Source organism: Pseudorca crassidens, chromosome 10, assembly GCF_039906515.1.
Source record: "Pseudorca crassidens isolate mPseCra1 chromosome 10, mPseCra1.hap1, whole genome shotgun sequence".
NCBI classification, from domain to species: domain Eukaryota; kingdom Metazoa; phylum Chordata; class Mammalia; order Artiodactyla; family Delphinidae; genus Pseudorca; species Pseudorca crassidens.
The window spans coordinates 69,197,221-69,220,237 of NC_090305.1; the positions used below are offsets into that span (position 1 = coordinate 69,197,221).

Below are 23,017 nucleotides of genomic sequence, written 5' to 3' on the forward strand. Positions count from 1 at the left end.
CAATCAGCAGAAATCTCGCAAGATAAAGACTACAATGAACTATTTCTGTCAACAAACTATAGAGCAGTGGTCCTCAGAGTGGATCCTGGACCAGCAGTGTCAGTACTACCTCTCACTTGTTAGAAATACATATTTTCAGATTCCTTTCTAGTCCTTCTGAATCAGGAACTCTGGGGGTGGGGCCTACCAATCTCTGCTTTAACAAGCCCTCCATGCGATTTTTTTTTAATGCTTATTTTATGTATTTATTTGGTCGTGCCGGGTCTTAGATGCGGCAGGCAGGCTCCTTAGTTGTGGCATGTGAACTCCTAGTTGCAGCATGCATGTGGGATCTAGTTCCCCGATCAGGGATCAGACTGGGGCCCCCTGCATTGGGAGTGTGGAGTCTTAACCACTGTGCCACCAGGGAAGTCCCTCCATGCGATTTTTTTTTTTTTTTTGCGGTACACGGGCCTCTCACTGTTGTGGCCTCTCCCGTTGCGGAGCACAGGCTCCGGACGCGCAGGCTCAGTGGCCATGGCTCACGGGCCCAGCCGCTCCGCGGCATGTGGGATCTTCCCGGACCGGGTCACGATCCTGTGTCCCCTGCATCGGCAGGCGGACTCTCAACGACTGCGCCACCAGGGAAGCCCCCTCCATGTGATTTTTGATGCACCTTGAATTGTGAGAATGATTGCATTCGATTATTTGTTTATAGTCTTTATTCTAGAACTTTTTTGCACCATTTAAAATAGACAGTAAGCAAGTGGACCTTCAGTAAGTAGAAAAGCCTAATGCATATGTGCCTTAGGAGCCCATGGCAGGGCCTTGCCTACCTGATATCAGTTCTCCTGTACAGAGCTGGGGCAGGAACTGGAGTAGTGTTGATGTTATTTTATGTTCTTAGTTGTTCTTTCTGTTTATGTAGCATACTTCCTCCAGAGGTCTTGGAATGGTTGTAGATGTTCTCATTCTCACAGTGTTTTTCTGATATTTGAATGCAGACAGAACTGCTGTTGATTTTTAGATGGACTTGAATACTGACAGTATAAAGCTTGCTGTGATTTTTTTCCCAAAGGAATTTGTATCATTTAAGTAAAAACAATATAGCTTATGGATTATGTTTCCTAATAAGTCTCAGACATAGAAAGTAACTCTCTTACAGTAAACTACAGTACTACAGAATTGTTTTAGTACTGCTTCATTAAGTAGTGTCAGAAAGTTAGAAGGTTAATAGGGTGGTGTTAGTAGGAAGAAGCAATATCTTGCTTTGATTCTGTCAGTGTTCATATAGTGAGTGGACACAGTTTTTGTGACCCTGTGAAGGAAATTTCTTCTTAGGAAGTAAGCATTTGCAGCAACCGAGTCACTTGGTCTCGTACCCTAGCATTTTGGGTATATTGAAAGTGTCAGAGGCTCTCTGCATTTATTAAGGGAATAGGCTCACATCCTTTCATTTTTCACAATTGAAATGGTTTGAGTTTTTTACATCTGTGTTGATGAAACAGAAGTGCCTTCCTTAAGAAAAGAAAAAACTCTAAGAGAATCTTTCAGTTTAGGGCAGAAATCCATTGTGAAATGGGTTGACATGGATGATACAAAACATGCATAGTTTATGGTATTCCAGATGGAGTAGCTCAACATCATTTAGAAAAAATAAATTATAGTTGGAAAATGCAAATACACATTTTTGGGTTTTTTTCCTGGCACTTACAGAATAGACAAGTAAAACTTTTAGTTCTTAGGGGAAAACTGACAAATCAGAAAATATCACACTTACTTGTCACATCTCTAAAACTACAGAAGATCTTTTCAGCCAGGAGACTTACTGGGTTTGGTACCACATTTGGGGAGGGTGTTTACAGGTGAGCCTTAAGGAAAGGTGGCTGAGCTTTAAAAATAAGAATGTCTGGAAAGCCAAGAGGCACTTTTTAGGGCTGGGTGGGTCTTGTGGAGGCAGTGGATGGACTCTATGGCTGAATGGAGAACAGTACACCTGGAGAAGAATCCTGTGATGTGGTCCTAGAGGGATCAGGTGAACTGGGGAGAGGTGCTGGAACTAGGGTTAATTTTAGTCATCCTTGGCATTACCTGGGGATTGGTCTTGTTTATTTCATTTTTAACGTTTCCCACCCCAAAGACTTTGAGTAGAAGGTCCTGTTAGAGAATATGGATGTTTTGTGACTCTTACCCTCACTTTAAGGGATTACCTCTCCTGAGAGATTACCTTGGTGTAGACTCTGGAAATGGACAACTTGGCTAAGTACCATGAGCAGAGACATGAGCGAGTTGTCTCTGGTGTTGATGTATTCTGAACCTCATTAGGTGGTGTGGTACTTACTGCAGAATAGGGGCTCACTGGACTATTGGGAACGATAGCTTGAGGTCCCTGTAGAATTTATAGGAGCAGTAAGGCACTAAGGTTTAGTGACTAAGGGAAGTTTGAGTTTAGGTCTGTCAGCTAGTAAGGGGAGGGGTAGCCTAAGAGGATATAAGTATGTTTTCAGGGCTTGGTCAGGGCTGGGTACTTTTGAGGGTTTGTTGCTGACTTTAAAGTAGAATCCCAGTACTGTTTTGGAAAGCAAGACTTTATAATTTCTGGTTTTACTTAATCTTTTTCTTTGGGGTAGTTAACTTTCCTAACACTTAAGATGAAACTCATTTTGTATTCTGGGAGCTGGCTTATTCTTCAATTTAAGCTTCCTTATTAAAACCCCTTAAGTTAGCAAGGATGGTTAGTGGTAGTTTGCAGCCCTGGTAGGGAAGTTTTAATATTTTTATTGACTTTTTTATTGGGCTCCCTGCATGCTACCTTTCCTTGGGGCTTTTGGGTGTCGAGTCTTTTTTTTTTAATATGGTATTAATTAATTGATTGATTGATTAATTTATTTATTTATGGCTGTGTTGGGTCTCCGTTGCTGCGCGCGGGCTTTCTGTAGTTGCGGCGAGCAGGGGCTACTCTTCGTTGTGGTGCGCGGGCTTCTCATTGCAGTGGCTTCTCTTGTTGCGGAGCACGGGCTCTAGGCACGCAGGTCAGTAGTTGTGGCTCATGGGCTCTAGAGCTTCTCACTGCAGTGGCTTCTCTTGTTGCGGAACACGGGCTCTAGGCACACAGGTCAGTAGTTGTGGCTCACAGGCTCTAGAGCGCAGGCTCAGTAGTTGTGGTGCATGGGCTTAGTTGCTCTGCAGCATGTGGGATCTTCCTGTACCAGGACTCAAACCTGTGTCTCCTGCGTTGGCAGGCAGATTCTTAACCACTGCGCCACGAGGAAGTCCTGGGTATAGAGTCTTAATCTGGATCTGAGAATGGGACATCTTTTGCAACCCAAGGCATCACTTTATTCATAAGCAGGGACCACCAGCTTGGCAGTTTTTGGTTGGTAGACTATGTAGCATTGGAGGTCTCTATCTAAACCACACAGGACATCTGTAGGTAGAACAGACAGGTGACAGTATAGCATGACAGTGATGAGCAGATGCCTTAATTGGCAAGTTATATTCTCTTCCCTAGAACTATTTGGCTGAGATGGAATTTGCCTCTCTGAAATGCAGAAGGTGTTTGAACTCTGTTTATAGCCCTGTGTCAGTTCACTGCCTTTCTGAGTTCCTCACTCTTCTTTAGGTAGAATTGCTATAGTCCTCACTTGTCTTTTTGGTCAAATGCTTAGGTGGCTTTGGCCGAATCTTAGTTTGTATAAGGCTGTATGGGGATTCCTGTGCCTTTTGGTAGTTAGAAGAATTCACTGAAGAGTTCCCTCTGATGGGGTAGCAAGAAGAAAAGAGTCGTTAATCAGCCTGCATAGTGCAGGAGCCTGCTTGAGTCCCAGCTTCAGTCCAGGGAGGAAAAGTCATTTATACAGTTACCTTCAATGGGAAGTAGATAGAGGCCATCCATAAAAACTATTTATGGGATTTAAAGTACATTGGCTTCTTCCTTTAACTTTCCCCTTGCAGAACATCTGATTTGTACTCGCCCTTTCTAGCTTACATTCTCTACCCTCAGAATGTAAATTAAAGCAATTTTCCCCTACTTCCATGTTTCTTACTTAGATTATCACTTAGGTCTTCTATCTAATTTAAATACAAGCCTCTTAGGAACTATTTGGTGGTAATGGTTACACTACTTTGTGAATACACTACTGAATTGTACACTACTGAATTACACTACTTTGTGAATATACCACTGCATTTTATGGTATGTGAATTACATCTCAATTTTAAAAAATAAGCCTTCTTGAAAACTGATTGACAACTTCTAGAGGCAACAGGATTAAAAGAGAATAACACCTAAGTGAATGCTTGAAGGTAATCACTGGTCAAAGAGATCAGCAAATAAAGTGATGTCCCCTGAGTTTCAGAGAAGTAAAATAAATCAAGACTTTTCATGAGTATTATAGGAAATGATCAGACAAGAAGTAGAGAAAAATGCATACAGATGGACCTTTTTTGTGTGCTTTCTGGAAGGCTCATTGTACCTCTGTTCCAATGCATTTTTTTTTAAATAAACATGATCCAACTATATGCTGTCTATGAAAGACTCACTTTATTTTATTTTTATTTTTTATTATATTTTTTTATTTTTGGTTGTGTTGGGTCTTCGTTGCTGTCCACGGGATTTCTCTGGTTACGGCGAGCGGGGGCCACCCTTCGTTGCGGTGCAAGGGCTTCCCATTGCAGTGACTTCTCCCGTTGGGAGCACGGGCTCTAGGCATGTGGGCTCAGTAGTTGTGGCGCACAGGTTTAGTTACGCTGCGGCATGTGGGATCTTCCTGGGCCAGGGCTCGAACCCATGTCGCCTGCATTGGAAGGCAGATTCTTAACCACTCCGCCACCAGGGAAGCCCCCAATGCATATTTTTTAAAAAGAATATTTTCAACCTCTAAAAATGTAGTTGGGTTGTAAGAATTTGTAAATTCTCAGAGAGAAGCTGTTTTCTACATAGGAGACCTTTGGAGGCCTTGAAGGTCTTGGTTATTTCAGTCTCAGTATTGGGAAGTTTCTCTACTATTTCTCCTTACTAAAAGAGGGCTGCTTTGCCTTCAGGGGAGTTTTTAAATGATCTGGAGCACTTTGAGATGTTTAGAGTGGTCTGAAATGTGACTTCCAAACCACCTCAAAATGTACCTTAGGAACCAGGATAGGGGAAATGGTAATATTTCATTTGTAGAACTTAGTCCTGGCTCTGTTGAAAGAATGTTAGTTTTGTTGTGGTATTGCCTCTTTTGGTTTTGTGGGGCCTACTGTTTTTTGTTTCTGTTTTTTTTTTGCGGTATGCAGGCCTTTCACCGTTGTGGCCTCTCCCGTTGCGGAGCACAGGCTCCGGACGCGCAGGCTCAGTGGCCATGGCTCACGGGCCCAGCCGCTCCGCGGCATGCGGAATCTTCCCAGACCGGGTCACAAACCCGTGTCCCCTGCATCGGCAGGCGGACTCTCAACCACTGCGCCACCAGGGAAGCCCTTGTTTTTGTTTTGACCACGATTTTAAAAACTAGATTTGGACTGGAAAGAGAAAAAAAAAGATATTTATTGGCTTGGTTTATATCTTTCATGGTTCATTCAGTTGTTTTAGGGGCAGGGGGAACAGGAAAAACAAAGTAAAACAAAACAAAAAATTCCTTTCATGTTTATTTGAATGCCCACCAGTGCTTTTGAGTTTATCAGAAATGAATGTTGGTTGTCACAGTCGTCAGATGCATGTTAGAAAATCCCATGGTACAGGAGTTGGGGTGGGAGCTGCTGAATAGTACTTCATAGCTCTCCGGTGAGGGAAAGTGACTAGATAAGATGATTTTAATTTTATTTATTTATTTTTTAACTGAAGTATAGTTGATTTACAATGTTGTGCCAGTCTCTGCTGTACAGCACAGTGACTCAGTTATATACATATAGACATTCTTTTTTAATATTCTTTTCCATGATGGTTTATCAGAAGTATTGAATATAGTCCCCTGTGCTATACAGTAGGACCTTGTTGTTTAGATAACATCATTTTCAAAAATGAATCAAATGTCCCTGACAGGGTAGGAAAATCATTGCTTAATAAATGAAGCTTAAGCTTCATTAGTTTTTTCCTAATAACCGAGCAATTGAATTTGTGTCACAAATTAAATGATTTCCTGCCTTTGCTTGTCTTCAAATCAAAGAAGAAAATATTAGCCAAGCTACAAAAATTCCTGGTAGCAATATGTGAGGTTATGTGTGAATTGGTGGTTAAATAATATTTGTGTAAGTATTGGAATATGTTTCTTCAACCTGAAAGTATTAGTTAACATTAGTTAACATGTATGTGCTAACTTTGGAAATAAAATATTGGATGAGTAGATCCTCTCAAGAAATTTTTGTCAAAAATTCTGACATACTTAATTTTAATTTCTAAAACTATGCAGTGGTGTTATGTTGAGGGAGTAGAGTGTTCTGTTTGTATAATTGTAAGTAATTTAAAATTCTATATTTTTTAGAAAATTTTTCATTTTAGCTTTCACATTAATATCAAGTCCTAGAAAGTGCTCACCTTGTTTATCAGACAATGAGTATGTTTGACAATGTACAAGCATATCTGATGAAAGATTTTGGTAAATCTTAATCAAGAATAGTCCTGTATTTTATTTATTTATTTTTAAAATTATTATTATTATTTTTTTGCGGTACGCGGACCTCTCACTGTTGTGGCCTCTCCCGTTGCGGAGCACAGGCTCCGGACGTGCAGGCTCAGCAGCCATGGCTCACGGGCCTAGCCGCTCCGCAGCATGTGGGATCTTCCCGGATCGGGGCATGAACCCGTGTCGCCTGCATCGGCAGGCGGACTCTCAACCACTGAGCCACCAGGGAAGCCCAGTCCTGTATTTTAAAATGGCTGCATGGAGGACAAGTGCTGTCAGTAAGTTAGCAGCAATACAGGGGCAGCTGTCTCATCTTTAGTCCCTGAGAGTGCTTTGTAATAGAAGCACAGGGGTACTGAAATGTATTATCTCATGCACCCCTGAAACCACCCTGCAAAGGAGTTACCATCATTGCTACTTGGCATATGAGATAACCCAAGCCCAGAGAGAAGTGCCTTGCCTGAGGGCACATGATGAATTAGCTGTAGCTTCTTGCCTATGTACATAACTGTAGAAGTTACTTTGTGTGTTGCTCCAGTGAAGATACTCATTACAAGTGATGTGGCATTGACTGAGCGCCACCGCGTGCCGGGTATTATGCTAGTGTTGGGTGTACAGAAATGAAAATATCCCCCTCCCCCACTTAGTCTGGGACCTCTATTGTTCTGGCATCATCTCTCTGCATGGGCAGTTTGCTTCAGCATTGATGCTACTCCTCTCTTGGGTGATCCTTTTGCCACTCCTGTACCATCTTTCCTGTCAGGTTGGAGTGTTCTTAGCTGGGGGGAGAAACTCAGATCTTACTCCTGATGGTTGCTCTGTAGGTTTTTTTGTTTGTTTTCAAGTGAACAAAAATTGAACTAGATCATTGGCTCTAAAAAGAGTAGTTGTTCCCAGATTTTTAAAAAGTCCTGGGGATTTAATATACAGGGTTGTGACTATAGTTAACAGTACTGTATTGGATATTTGAAGGTTGCAGTAAGAGTTGATCTTTAAAGTTCCCATCACAAGGAAAACAAATCGTAACTGTGTATGGTGATGGATGTTAACTAAACTTATTGTGGTAATCATTTTGCCGTATATACATATATCAAATCATCATGTTGTATCCTAAAAGTAATACAATATTATTTGTCAATTATAGTTCAGAAAAAAAAAGTTCCCTTTTTTGACTTACATAGCATTTTGAGATGGTCTATGCTTATCTACTTGTCATAACTCTTCCATTAGGCTAAGCTCTCTGAGGGCTAGGACACTCCCCTCCTCTGTGCTCACATAGCGTTGTAAATGTCAGTGGAAACTAATGAGTTGAATAAGGGTGAGAATTTCCTAACAAATGTTAATCTGGGCCCGAGAACCATCATCAGGATGAAGTAACCCTAAGATTAATTTTGGATTTTGAAAACTACTTGAAAATACAAACCAATAAAAAATATTAAAAAAAAATAACCATCTGGTGCAGATGGAAAGCTAGATAAAATAGAACCATATGCAGTTTTCAAAAATTTAGCAAGTAATCATCAGTGCATATCTTCGTAGTTTCATCTGTCTTATTATAAACCAGCAATCCTTATATGCATAGTTGAAGGAGAGAGAATTGAAAGTGCTTATAAGATGTCAAAGTGATGATTTCATATAGGCCAATTTCATTCTTCCCAGATGGTATTTTGACATGTAAGTCAGATATTTTCCTAATTTTCCTAATGAAAGCTGCAGGTACATACTCATTTGAGGTTTTAACATAGCAAAGTACCTGTTGGAAATCTTTCACACAGGCCTCCTTTGTCATGTTATTTCCATTGATGGGAATTCAGATACCTGGATCAGTTCTGTTTGACTTTTGTTAAAATCTCTAACCTGATAATATTTTACTTTTCTTCTAAACACCTATATTCCCAGTGAAATGGAATTAGGAAAACAAGACCGATAGAACTAAGCCCTCTTGAATCTCTATTAATATTTTGCATGGTGCTTTTTATATTCATAATGCTTTGTTTCCACAGAAATATTACTCCTTGTTTAAAGGGGGAAATCCCTGTGTTTTCTTTTTCCTCAAAGATACCCAATAACATTTAAATTAATTTTTCCCTCTGCCTGTGTCCTTTAAAATCCTGATTCTTTCTTACATTTCATAGTTGGTATGTATATTCTGGCCTTTTTCAAAGTCAACCAGTACTCTCCTAATGGGAAATTCAACTGGACTTGTTTATGTTTAGTTGGGTTTTTCTTGGTCAGTTTGAATATAGGGCTGCTCATCTCATTTGCCTAAATAAAAATCTTGGTGTATAACGGTTACGAAAACAGGGCTTGGTATAGACTAACAGTTGGCTTGAATGATCAAGGGCCATGTTTGTCAGCATCACTGAGTCAGCTTTTCTAGGGACAGAGACTAAAGAATTAGTTCTGGGATTGGATATTATTTATCAGGGCTTTGTTTTCTGTACCTTGTTTTCCCCTAAGCACCTGGTTAGCTATTATCACAGATACTTTTTTGGGGAACAGGCAACCACATGGTTAATGAAGATGGAGAAGAATTGAAAATTTAATATTACCTTTATAGATTTCCTTCCTTTGCCTTGTTCTCATCCTTCTCAACTGCAAAAAAAAGTATAAGGAGCATTCACATTTCTATGAGAAATCTATACATTTAGGTTAGGAAATGGAGAAAGATATGCTTTTTAATAGTCATACAAATAAGCCACAAAGACCCATCAGCCCACCAGGTTTCTTCCCAACATGTGATGATGGAAGAAAAAGGTAATAAAAGAGGTTTTTTTATTACTCTTTTTAGGTGAGAATTTGTCTGTGGGACTGTTAACACTGAGTTTACCATCTTGATGATTCCAGATGGTTCCTAGCAATTCTGAATGCAAGGTTGGTTGGTAGTCTTCAGAACATTTAGGTCTCTGAGTGGAACATCTTCTGTGTCTACTAGAACTTTTTCTGTGAATTATAAAATTACATTTGAGAACTAAAGGAAAAAAATCACAATTAGCTCAATACAACCACTGTAATCATTTTTGTTTACAGTTGTGTCACATTACATCATTTTCAGATTTCTGTATATTCACCTGTGCTTGCTCAACTCCTCTCCCCTACCCCACACCCCATTTTCCCTCTCATGGAGTGAGCATGAGAGGTGGGGTGTGACTCGGCTATGACTTCAGGTGGTCTCTCCAGTTTTCTCTGAGTATGAGCGTTCACTATGCTGGCTGTGATTCTGTCATTTAAAGTGATATATTTTTCATACATTATGGCCCTTAAATGCAAGCCAACCTCTTCATCTGGTGTCAGCCAAAAGAAAAGTGATCTGTTGCGACGCTGGAGGAAAAACTGGCAGTGTTGGACTTAACCTATATTGAGAGATGGTATGTTGTTCTTCACCTTGGGGTGTTCAAGTATGATATTGAAAATGCATGGTTTTCATCTCATATGCTGACTTTTGTCTCTGACCTCTGAATTAGATGCAACTTCATTGTATTTAATTCTAGTTCTTTTTCCTATACACATTTTATATAATTGTTCTCAGTTTTAAAGTTTTTAAAATATACTATATTCAATATACTATATCAAGTATCTTATCATATTGTAATTTTTATAGCCATCATTTACAACAAGACTTTTGGGGTTTTGTCTTTTCAGAAGAATTTTGATAGCCAGTATATTCAGTCCATGAAAGTGAATGCTTTCTAACTTGCACAGTCAGGCCCACTCACAATGGTTCTGCCATAGATATTTTAGAATAAAAATAACTGTTGTGCTCAAATTTCAATATTTCTTAACTGTAGACATAGTCTTATCTGTGCTTAGGCATGTGGGATCCTTTCTGTGATTGGGCTCCGTGGAGGTTGGAAATCAGATTAACTTATACAGTGTAGTGGTTAATAGCATCAGTTTGAATCTGGACTGACTGGGTTTGAAGCCAGGTATTGCTCCTTACCATTGAGGTGATTTTGAACAAATTACTTGTTCCTTCTTTGACTGCTTCCCCATGATGGGTAAAATGAGGTTAATAATATTTACCTTATAGGATAGTCATGTGAGGATTAACTATATGTAAAATATTTAGAATACAGTCTTGCACCTACAAGTGCTTTGTAAATATTACTTGATATCATCACCCGTTTTGGCAATTTATGAAAATCCTTATAGTACAACTCTGAGTCTTGGACACACAAAATGCTTTGGATCAAGATTGGGTCCTTTTTAATTTTTATTTATTTATTTTTAAAGTTTTAGGTATTATAGTTAAACTTTTTTGCTTTTTCTGGCCACACTGCATGGTTTGCAGCACCTTAGTTCCCTGACCAGGGATCAAACCTGGACGCCAGCAGTGAGAGCACCAAGTCATAACCACTGGACCGCCAGGGAATTCCCTAAACTTTAAATTTCTGTTTTTGTTTCATAAAGTTTCAGGCAGAAGAAGTTGAATGTTGGGCTTATAAATTTAAATATTATATCTGAAGTACATTGTCAACATATAATATCTCAGGAATGTATAGAGATGCTATTAGATGCTCATTATGTCTGCTCTAGATGCTCATTATGTCTCCTCTAGTATCTTTTCCTTTGCAGTGACATTAGTATCAAAGTCTATTTGTTCTTTAGCAAAGTATGAATGTTGCCATGAATCCTTTCTTTTTCTGCACATAGATTCTGTGTGCTCCTCTGGGCCACAATAGTTACTTCTTTAAGAACAGAAAGGAAACTCAGGGCTTTGCCAATTTGGTGTTGGTGTTCTGTGTTTTTCATTTTGGCAGCTATGGAGAGGGTTTGCTTTCCACACACCTGGATGCTCCTTTGACAATGTTCTGTAGAGGTAATCAACACACTTGAGAGTATATCTGCTTGTTCTGTGGCTGCCCCTTTCTGATTGTGGACATACATTTGAATGTTTACAGTAGATACTTGGTGATAAAAGGCACTTTAGTTGCTTCTGCTCTTCTGCAGTGTTTCCCAAGAACACTCAGAGCCCTTTACAAAATGCAGAATGTTTTATGTATGAGATGTTCACTGAGTTGAATCAAGAAATCCACTTGAAAGGAAATATGTAACAAAACAATTTCTCCTGTTAATAGGGTATATACAAATGCATATACTGTTTCTCTAAAGTAGTTTCATTTCTCTAAATAGTTACTAATTAGAGAAGACTAATTTTGTTGTGGTAAGTTTAAATAGAGATTCCAGGGGTTAGTTCTAATCTGTGTTGGTCAAAGCTGTGAAATCAGGTAGAAAGTCTGTCCACCTAAGGGGGTGCTGAGATTTCTAGTAGCTTTCTTTTCTTCCTGGTCATTTCCTAAAATTCAAAGGAAGAATCAAATTATACCATTGTAACATTTCATAATGAACTTGGAGTATGTAACAGATCTAAAGCCTTACCTATATCATAATAAAACATTTCAGGCCATTCATTCCATGTGACAAGGGATCCAACCCATTTCACCAAGTTTGGTCTGTTTTTAAGTTATATTTTCTCTTGCCCTAGCTTTTTTGTTGTTGTTTTCCTTTTCCCTTTTTTTTTTTTTCTTTTTTTGCCTTTATTACCTTGATTCAATGATACCAGTTTTCTATTATTATATATACTTTGTGCTCAAAATTGACCTAGGTTTTGTGTGGTTTCTCTTTCCCTGAGTTTTATTTCTTTTTTTAAAAAAAATAAATTTATTTGTGTCTTTTAAAAAATTTTTGGCTGTGTTGGGTCTTTATTGCTGCACGCGGGGCTTTCTCTAGTTGTGGCGAGCGGGGGCTACTCTTCATTGCGGTTCGCAGGCTTCTCATTGTCGTGGCTTCTCTTGTTGCAGAGCACGGGCTCTAGAGCTCAGGCTCAGTAGTTCTGGCACATGGGCTTAGCTGCTCCGCGGCATGTGGGATGTTCCCGGGCCAGGGATCGAACCCGTGTCCCCTGCATTGGCAGGCAGATTCTTAACCACTGCACCACCAGGGAAGCCCCTGAGTTTTATTTCTTATTTGAGCAAATCACATCTTTTTCTTGGTGTTCCATCTGCACAGTGTCACTCCTAAAGATGAACTTCTTTATCCTGTGAGGCAGTAGAGTGGCGGAAACATGGAAGCCACTTGTGGAGCATTGCTTTAATAAGTATATTTTTGTAGTCATATGGTGGCAGTATCAAGGAAATTATAGGATGGGGTTAGTGTTAGAGTTTGTCAGCTTGTAAATCCCATGACTTCCCATCTCATGGGTCACGAGAGTCACAAATGACACTTGCTCAGGAAAATGGTGAAGGGTGTTTTGTGCTCTGATGGTACATACAATTCTTGAACATGTACTGATTGCTAACAATTCCTGTCTCTCCCCCAGCCTACCCCAACTTTGTGCATAAGCACAGTTTTGGACCCAGCCATTTGTACTTACTTATGCTTTTACACCTTCTTCCTTTCATAAAGATTTTAGCTGGCTTATGACTTGAGTTGAAACAAGGAAAAAAAGAGGAGACCTGATATGGTCTGTCCCCTGCCAACCAGAAGCTTCCTGTGGTATATAGTTGCCTCAGTCTGTCAGCACTTCTGTCTTTGAAGGTGGTTTCTGCTTGATAAGTGGTGACTATTAGTATAGCTTTGAGATAATTGCTTCTCCTCCTTCTCTCGGTATACATTTTTTTTTCCAGATACTTTCCTGTTCTTGTTGACCTTGTTTTTCCAGAAGACTCAGCCTGTGGTTAAAATGTTTCGGGTTCCCCTTTGAACTTTCTGTGGGATTACCCAATTCTGGGGCACCCTCACCAGATCAACAGTGCTAAAGAGGGCAAAGAATCTTCTTGGTTAATAGAAAAGGCCATTTTGGAATGACTTTCTAAGTCCAGAAACATCCAGACTTTCCTTCAGTACTTTTTTCTGTTTGGGGTAGCAGCTTTGCCTAGTACAGGGGAGGGGGGGGGCTATGGGGAGGGCTTGTGTTTAAGGGGTTCAGAAACAGGGGATTTAAGTGTGTCTTTTGTGTTTTCAAGGCACTAACACCACTCCCGTCTGTATTTAAATGCTGTCCCCAGGTTACGACTATGGCTATGTCTGCGTGGAGTTTTCACTCTTGGAAGATGCCATCGGATGCATGGAGGCCAACCAGGTTGCTTTATACTTCGGTCAAATGATGCTGGAAGGATATATTTTTTATGTACGGGGAGGGAGGGCTTCAAATGATTAAACTTTGGAAAGGCACCAGAAATATGTATTTGGAGCATACCACATTCCAACCAGGAGAAACTTTAAAAGAAGCTGGGAAGGTTTCTCTAGAAGAGTTAATGGGCACAGAGTGTATTTTAAAAAATAGCATTCAGTTGTAGTTGCACCATATTCCAAGGACAGTAGATGGAAAAAAATGACAGGTCTGGAGTGCTTCCCTTTGGGATGTGACTGAGCTTGGGATCCAGATGCAAAGAATGATCCTTGCCTGTCTGTGATCTGAAGGAACTTCCTGGCACAGGAATTCTAGGTCAGTACTTAACACCCAGACCTAGGGTGAAGACCACTGATGGCAACTCCTGTGGCACTCAGGTCCTGCCTGCAAGTGCTACTTTTGGAAGAGGGCCAATGGGGAGAAGAGAGTTAGTTGTTGATTGTTGGGGTCTTTTGCATTCATCATTGTTCTTTGCAAATTGGGGTTTCGTACTCAAGTTCTTAGCTGCATATAGTCAGAGCTGGTGAATCTGAATCTGTACTTACCTTATGTTTTAAACACCTAGATGTATTTAGCTTGCCACCTAGAACTGTCATCTGGGTCTTTAATTGAACGCTGCCTGGTAGTTTTGGGAGGAATTATGAAATGGATAGAATCCTTGTCATCGTGTTTCCTTGGGGAAAGTTGTTTTCTCTGTGGTGTGTTAGTTCCTCCATCTGTAAAGTGGGAGAAAGAAGCTTAGTGATACAGTTTGATTTTTATGTACCCACTGCCTGTGCTTAACATTGTGATTGCGATGCACCCAGAATCTTAAAAGAAGGCTCTGCCAGGGAAGAGTAGTATTGCATGAGAACTGTTTCTCTTTCATAGCCGAATGCCCTTTCATCAGCTTTGTTCCATTCAGCATGGCTCATCACACTTAACTTTTTCCCTTCTTTGACCATGTTCCCCCTTTATGGCAATGGAGATGACATGCTCTAAATCCTCTGGGATCAAGAAGTAATTAGAGGAAACTTGATGTATCCATTCCTATTGTTAGTAGTATAAATACTGTTAGATCCTCAGAAAATGACTGCAATAGGACTATATCCCCTTCACAGAGTTCTCGTTGCCTGATTTGTTCAGTGTCCATCATTGAGTCAGTCATTTAACAGATACTAATTATGTGTCAGCAAATGCTATCTGCCAATATTTGGGGAGAGGAATAAAAGTCCTAGTCTGTATGCTTATGGTTGATTCCATTCTAGCAATCTGTCCTAATTTGAGAACATTCATTTAATTCATAAGCATCTTGTCTTTATCAGTGAGTAATCTTTAAATCCTTTGCCACTGTACTAAAGAATATTGTGAGTGGTAGAAACATAAATGGGGAGCCATGGCAGATGCCATTTCTTTAGTATCATTCTCCCAACTGTGTGTTTCTCGTAGAGGGATGTTGCTTTTTATCAGAGCTATATAATCTTAAAAATAACCATATTGTGTCTTAACTGCCTCTTCCTTCTATCCCCCAAAAAATCCTATCTAAAGTATCCAGCCTCCTAAAGAGTAATGTCAAATAGAACTAGGGCAGCCTTCTTTAAAAATAAGGATTATCATAATGCTGGATTTCTGTTAGAGGTACATCTAGAAAAATGTTCATTTACACAAGCAGTGTCAAGGGGGTGTGGCCTATAGACATATCTCCCCCCACCCTTCCCACCCATTCTTTGAACACTCTCCCAGATCCCTCATGAATGACCTTTGCCCAGTGAATGGGACACCAGAATAAAGCAGGAGCAAGGCCAGAATTTTTCTAGACGGGTAACCATGCTCTTGCATATGTCACTCTGTGCAGGAGAGCAAATAAGAGACAGCCTCTGTCTTCTAGGACCTTATAATCTCATACTAAGAAAGGTGACAGAGATTATGTGGTACTCATGGATTCCATAGAGTGTTCTCTCAGATAAACTCCAAATTCTGTCCGATAACATTTTCAGTATTCACTGGAGTTATTTCTTTTTTGTTTTTTTTTTTGTTTTTTTTGCGGGACGCAGGCCTCTCACTGCTGTGGCCTCTCCCGTTGCGGAGCACAGGCTCCGGATGCGCAGGCTCAGCGGCCATGGCTTACGGGCCCAGCCGCTCCGCGGCATGTGGGATCTTCCCGAACCGGGTCACGAACCTGTGTCCCCTGCATCGGCAGGCGGACTCTCAACCACTGCGCCACCAGGGAAGCCCTGGAGTTATTTCTTAATAAGATATCACCATATCCTTATTCAGTCAACCCGATTTCCTAGATTTTTATTCTTCCCCTAGCCATGGGACAGAGGTCACACTGCTAACACTGCCATGCAATAGAATCCTCTCGCTGAACTGCATAGACTTCATGACCCAGTCAGTATTCTTCTAACAACCTTTACCACAGCTCAGATGTATACAAATCATTCTGATGAGAAAAATTTTGAGAATGGAATATTCAGGGGGATTTTTGTAATTAGGTAGTATAGCATAGAAAAGAGGAGTGTAGGTTCTATAGTCAGATGTTACTTCCTAGCTGGGTTGTCTCTGGCAAATTTCTTAACCTCCCTTGGCCTCAGTTCCCTCTGTTACCAGTACCTCATGGGACCCTGGAGTGGATTAAACGAGATCATGCATTCACGAGTGCCTGCTGTGTACTAGGCACCTTTCTGGATGCTGGAGATGCTGCAGTAAACGAGACAGATTATATAACTTCTGTTTTAGTGATAGAAGTCAGAGCATAAGCAAGTAGACAAATTTAAAATAATATATGATAATGCTAAGTGCTATAAAGATAATGAAGCAGGGTATTGAGAGAATGCATATGAGGGCAGTTTTAGATGAGGTGGTTAGGGAAACTTCTTGAGGAATAACATAGAATTTGAGTAGTGACTCTTGGTGCATAATGTATACAGAACACTTAGCATAGCATCTGATACCTAGTAAGCATTTGAAATTAGACAGTCGTCTCCTCCTCCTCCTCTTCTTCTTCTTCATGTCAAGTAATTTCCAATCATAATTCTGGGGAAAAAAATTTTATCTCTGGATTTTCCTTAAGGAAATGGATGTGGATCAAGCTCCCAATAACACAGCAGTTTAAAATCTTATGAGAGACATAAGAATGTGAGGGACGAAGTCCTTACTCCTTGGAGTAAGGTGCAAGTGTTTGTGGAAGATGTCTATTCATCCATTCTCCTTCCGTCCAAGTTTTACTTATAGAAAAATTAGTATGAATTCTGAGTCACCATCTACAGGGCACCTTTGAGTAGTCTGTGTATATGCTTCTGAGGAGGGTTCTATGAAATGCTTTGGGTTGAGATTTTTATAACTCTTCACTATCCTGACTCTTGATGTGAAATGTCTTTTATTTATCATTGACTGATACTTATAAGTCTGGGGAAGGGGATAAAGGAGGCTTCTGTCAGCTTGGTTTGTCAGATACTGTGGGGTATGTGTGCATAATGAGGTTGTTCAGGATGATAACTAAGGCCCCTCTAGCCCTTTCCCAGTGCCTTAATGGAGACATCAAACTAGTAGGATGCTCTGCAGCAGTACTGAGGATGGTGGCCAAGGGGACTCATCAGGGCATCACTTAGCCAGCAGCTGTCTGTCTGGGAAAGTAATTTCCTACAGAGGTCTGTCAGCTCATACCTTCACCATCTCTGTCTAGGAGAAGTATAAAGCCAGCAAACACTGTGAGATGCAGAACCTTTTATTCTATCCCTTCCTGGGAAAGGTATTTCTAGCAGTGTCATATACCCTTGGCTTTCTTTATTGTCCAAGTCCCTGAGGATTGAGAGTGACTATTATCTCTTTTCTCTTTGTCCCATTGCACTGGGACTTGGGGAGGGGAGTAAGAAGCATTGTGTTAGAATATCTCTCAATGGCTGCCCAGTTGTGCTAGTTCTCTCAAACCGTTGTCATTTGGTCTGCAGCATTTTATTTTCTCAAATTTGCAGGTATGATGTTTGTTGCCTATTTCTGTTTGACCAAATAGTCACTAAAGTGCCCTTATAAAAGGGCTCTGGGAGAATAATTCATTTCTCTGCAGTTTTTACTCAACTTTATTAGCATCAGTGACCTTCTTTACTAAAGATGACTTGGCTACATGACAGAATCAGCCTGACTTTATAAAGTGCAAGGGAAAAGGATGCTGTTATCACCTAACATGAAAATTCCTTCAGACACTGCCTTTTTCTAGTATGTGGAATGAAGACTGTAGAATACATGAAGTTTTATGAAATAGTGTTTTTTTGTGTCAACAAACTTAAGAGAGTTTGAGTTTTTGAAGATACCAGGACGGCCAGGGTATTTCTGAAGGTATGTGAAGGAAGCCAAATCTTAAATAGGATCCGTCCTTGTGATTAAAATGAGATGAATAGGGAACGCTTATGTTTTGGGGGATGGGAAAGACTTTGTTGAGGCCATGATGGAAAAAATGAGCTGAGACTCAGTTTGTTGGAATCTTATTTAAGTTGTTAGCAATATTGTATGAAACATTTCAGTACTTGAATTGTGTGCTTTCCAGGTAACAAAAAAAAAATAATCTTTATAAATACCTGCAAGTCTTGTGGCGTTGCCTAAACCTGCAAGGCTTGTGGCATTGCCTAAACCCTCACCCTAAAACTACTTCACTGAAGAGAATGTGGCATCCTGGCCAGAGCTCAGCTGTATAACTTGTGGCTTGAGTCATGCCATTCTTTCTGGAAATCTCAATTTCAGTACCCTCTCTTGAGTGCCCTCAGTAGAGGTATTGGTGGGAAACAGAAAGGAAAATGAATTCTAAAATGTGTGTAAATCAACAATTGAAGATTCTCACTCACCGGAGAGTTGGGGAATTCTGGAGAATTAAAAATGATTTTAAGGGGGACTTCCCTTGTGTCGCAGTGGTTGAGACTGAGCTCCCAATGCTGGGGGCCCAGGTTCAATACTGGGTCAGGGAACTAGATCCCACATGCATGCTGCAGCTAAGAGTTTGCATGCCACAACTAAGGAGCCCACCTGCTGCAACTAAGACCCGGCACAACCAACCAAATAAATAAATAAATAAAATATTTTTAAAAAATGATTGTAAGGATTGATGATCTGATTATGCAGTTTGGTTACCTGTCCAGTGATTGAGTCTTGGCTGGGCACCAGGCAATATATCATAGTAGTTAAATATATGGACTCTGATCTCCATCCAACTAGCTCAGTAGGTAAATACATGGACTCTGGAGGCAGACTGCTCAGGGTTGCTTCTCAGCTCTGTCACCTTCTACTATGTAACTTGGGCAAGTGGCATAACATAACATCTCTGTGTCTCAATGTCTTCTCATACTTCTAGGGATTAAATGAGTTAATGCATGTAAGGTGATTCGAACTGGGCCTGGCACGCAGTGAACATTGAGTGTTTATTTGTTATTAGCACACAACTTATCTGACTGGACAAGAAAGTCCTAAATTATAGCAGCTCCAGTTTTGGCTTCATGGAGTATATGGTTAAAAAGAGGATTTGGTGGCAGTGTCCAGGGGATTATTTTTACATCAACAATACTTCTTATTTAGCCTGCTGATTGGGACTGATTATCAGGTCTTTCTAGGTGTTTCTCCTGCCTCAGTGATCAAATCTTAAATTTTCTCAAGAGGAAGTGCAAGAGACATACCACATGTGGGGCATGGAGTATGGTTAGACCACACTGGGAATCTAGCCTATGACCTTAAAACCCTAAACTCTGGTAACTAGCCACTGGCGTTGCCTATCTCAGATTTTTTCCAATAATTGTAAAAGGTACTCTAAGTTGGAGTCAGTTTAGTTTTCTTGAATTTGAAAAGTAAATATTTATCATTTGGCAGTTTTAAGGGAAATTTCCAATGTGTCTCCTATAATGAGATTTATGATTATTTTTGTTACACATGGTTCATTTCTGTGGTTGGAAGAAATTTAGTTCCTAATTTGTTCTAAATTGGGCATGTGCCTGTATATTTTAACCTTGTGCTTTGTTGTTGCCATATTTCTTTCAGCTTGTATTTTTTTTTAATTAATTAATTAATTTATTTATTTTTGGCTGCGTTGGGTCTTCGTTGCTGCACGTGGGCTTTCTTTAGTTGCAGCGAGCCGGGGCTACTCTTCATTCCGGTGCGCGGGCTTCTCATCGTGGTGGCTTCTCTTGTTGCGGAGCACGGGCTCTAGGCATGCATGCTTCAGTAGTTGCAGCACTCGGGCTCAGTAGTTGTGGCTTGCGAGCTCTAGAGCGCAGGCTCAGTAGTTGTGGTGCACGGATTTAGTTGCTCTGCGACATGTGCGATCTTCCAAGACCAGGGCTCGAACCCGTGTCCTCTGCATTGGCAGGTGGATTCTTAACGAGTGCGCCACCAGGGAGGCCCCCAGCTTGTATTTTTAGTTAATGTTTGACTTTTTATAAAAATTGGGATTGTGCAAAGTGCTAATTTTGGAACTTGATTACAGACAGTTATTGAAAACAAAAAGCAGAATTTGTATAATTCTAACTAACTAGTACAGGGGTTATACAAAGGCACAGTTCCCTTTGTGGTCTTGGTTATAGCTTTGGTTTATGACTTTGTATACCTCCAGACAGTATAGTGTTAAGAGCACAGACAGGTTTAAGATTCCAGCTTCATCAGTTCCTAGCTCTTGTAACTTCTGAAGCTCAGTTTCCTCATCTATAAAATGGAGGGATAATCACAGTACCTACCTCAGAGCAGTTGTGAGATTAAAGTATGTAATGTATGTGAAGTGCTTGGTATGGCAGCTAGCATATGGTATATACTCAGTAGTACAGGGTGATTCTATAACACTGGACTCTACTTGGTTGCCTTCCTTTTTCTTGGCTGCTTATCTACCTCTTGGGACGCAGAGATGCCTGAAAAGTGGAGGCAGTGCTTTGGGTGGCAGCTAGATCTTTTGACAGCCAGTTCTGTGTTGCTGCACAGTGTCTCTCCCATGAAACTTGGGGTGTCTGGACTGAAAGTGAAAGAGGCTGGGTAGCACCTGTCTTGACAGTGTCTGAGGGATGAGTGCACAGGCATCCAGGCATGTGAGGGCAGACGATCATGGCCATTCCAGCACTCATATGGTGGAGAGCCTTGTTTCTGAATCTAGCATTGCTGGTAGTTTTGTCACAGAATTCACTTAGGCCACAGGTGGCATTGAATGTTTATTGGGTGTCTTCTCCATTCAAGTTGAAATTGGAGGTTATCATGTGTCTTTGTGTCTCCGTTCTCCGCAGGGCTACTTGTTCAGATGTTGTCATTCCGCCCTCTAGCTCATTTGTATGTGAGCTAGATACATAAATATGTGTCTATGTAATATGTATTATATATAATATGTACATATTTCTTGTTAAGAGTATTGATGGTATGACTTTGATAATCATGGATAAGCTTATCTAGATTAATAATTATCTTTGGGACTTCCCTGGTGGCTCAGTGGTTAAGAATCCGCCTGCCAATGCAGGGGAAAACGAGTTCAAACCCTGATCCGGGAAGATCCCACATGCCATGGAGCAACTAAGCCCGTGCGCCACAGCTACTGAGCCTGCACTCTAGAGCCCGTGAGCCACAACTACCAAGCCCACGTGCCACAGCTACTGAAGCCCGTGCGCCTAGAGTCTGTGCTCCGCAACAAGAGAAGCAACCGCAGTGAGAAGCCGGCACCACAACGAAGGATAGCCCCTGCTCGCCACAGCTAGAGAAAGCCCATGCGTGGCAATGAACACCCGATGCAGCCAAAAATAAATAAATAAATGTATTAAAAAATAATTATCTTTAATCTCTCATGGTGAGATTTAGTAATGCTGATGTTGTATACTAATGATACATATTTTACCAAAATCTATGACCAAGTGAAATTTGTATTTAATCTGTATGAACACCATTTCCAAAGGAAAATATAAAGAGAAAAAGAGGTCTATCACAGAAAGTAGATAATTGGTTACCAGGTTCTTATAGAGAGGGGGAAAGCAAGAAGGAATAGTGAGTGACTGCTAATGGGTAATAGGGGCTCTTTCTGAGGTGGTAAAAATGTTCTAGTATTAGTTGGTGGTGATGGTTGACCAACCTTGTGAATATACTAAAACCCACTGAATTGTACAAAGTACCAAAGAAGAGTGAATTTTATGGTATGCGAACCATATCTCAAGTTTTAAAGTCTTTAAACTTAGCATGGAATTTAGTTCAGGATCCCAGCCTGATGGGAATGAATCCGGGTCTAAAATAAAATACAGATTCACTTACAGAAAAAAAGGTGGTATGTCAGTTTGTCTGGAAGCTAGAGATTTAAAGCTTTGATCGTAAAATGTCTGAAGAATTTCTTTGTTAATGGTATCTACATGCCACAGAAGAACATTTAAACTAAATGTCTGAAAGGGGATGGATGGAATTGGTAACAAGCCACATCTGAAGTGGCCACATAGCTTGTGCACAGTAGTTGCTCAACACAGTAGTTGCACAGTAGTTGCTCAGTAGTGCACAGTAGTTGCTCAGTACAGAGTGGGCTTTCTGTTTTAGTATCCATACAGTTAGAAATAAAGGAAAGGGGAATTCCCTGGCCGTCTAGTGGTTAGGACTCAGCGATTTCACTGCTGAGGACCTGGGTTCGATCCCTGGTCGGGGAACTAAGATCCCACAAGCCTCGCGGCACAGCCCAAAAAAAGAAAAAAAAGAAGGAAAAAAAGAAAGAAAGGAAAGGAGTATTTTGAAGTATTGATAGATTTGAAATGAAAGTGCTGCTGGGAAATCCTTGGGCTTTTTTTTTTTTTTTTTTTTTTTTTTTTTTTTTACAGAGACAACATTCCTGTAACCGAATGCTTTGTAGGTACCAACATGGATCTTTCCTGGTTTCCTGGAATTGTTAACCAAAGCTCAAAACTGGAATGTGGGTAGAGAAGAACAAATCACTGCTGAGGGAGGTTCCCTCCCTGTATCTTTCTCAGAGGCTTCTTTTCGGCAGGTTTTTTTTTTTTTTAATTCTTTTTTTGGGGGGAGGCTGCGTTGGGTCTTCGTTGCTGCGCGAGTGGGGCTACTCTTTGTTGCGGTGCGCTGGCTTCTCGTTGCGGTGGCTTCTCTTGTTACAGAGCACAGACTCTTAAGAGTGAGGACTTCAGCAGTTGTGGCATGTGGGCTCTAGAGCGCAGGCTCAGTAGTTCTGGCGCATGGGCTTATTAGTTGCTCCACGGTATGTGGGACCTTCCCAGACCAGGGATCGAACCCATGTCCTCTGCATTGACAGGCAGATTCTCAACCACTGTGACACCAGGGAAGTCCCTTTTCAGCAGTATTGACACTGTAGCTGTCATCTTTTACCTCTAGTACC

At 40.7% G+C, this 23,017-nt stretch overlaps 1 protein-coding gene across 3 annotated transcripts in view; it reads left to right on the top strand.

Annotated features, from left to right (window-relative positions):
* Positions 1-23,017, top strand: part of RBM6 (RNA binding motif protein 6) — a 106,974-nt gene that overhangs the window by 34,141 nt on the left and 49,816 nt on the right. For 2 of the 3 annotated variants that reach the window (XM_067754477.1, XM_067754478.1), the window contains one exon: positions 13,586-13,659. The exons of the other annotated variant lie outside the window; for it this stretch is intronic. In XM_067754477.1, coding sequence (XP_067610578.1) covers positions 13,586-13,659 — 74 coding nt within the window. The remainder of the gene's footprint in view (positions 1-13,585; positions 13,660-23,017) is intronic. 3 annotated transcript variants of the gene reach the window in all.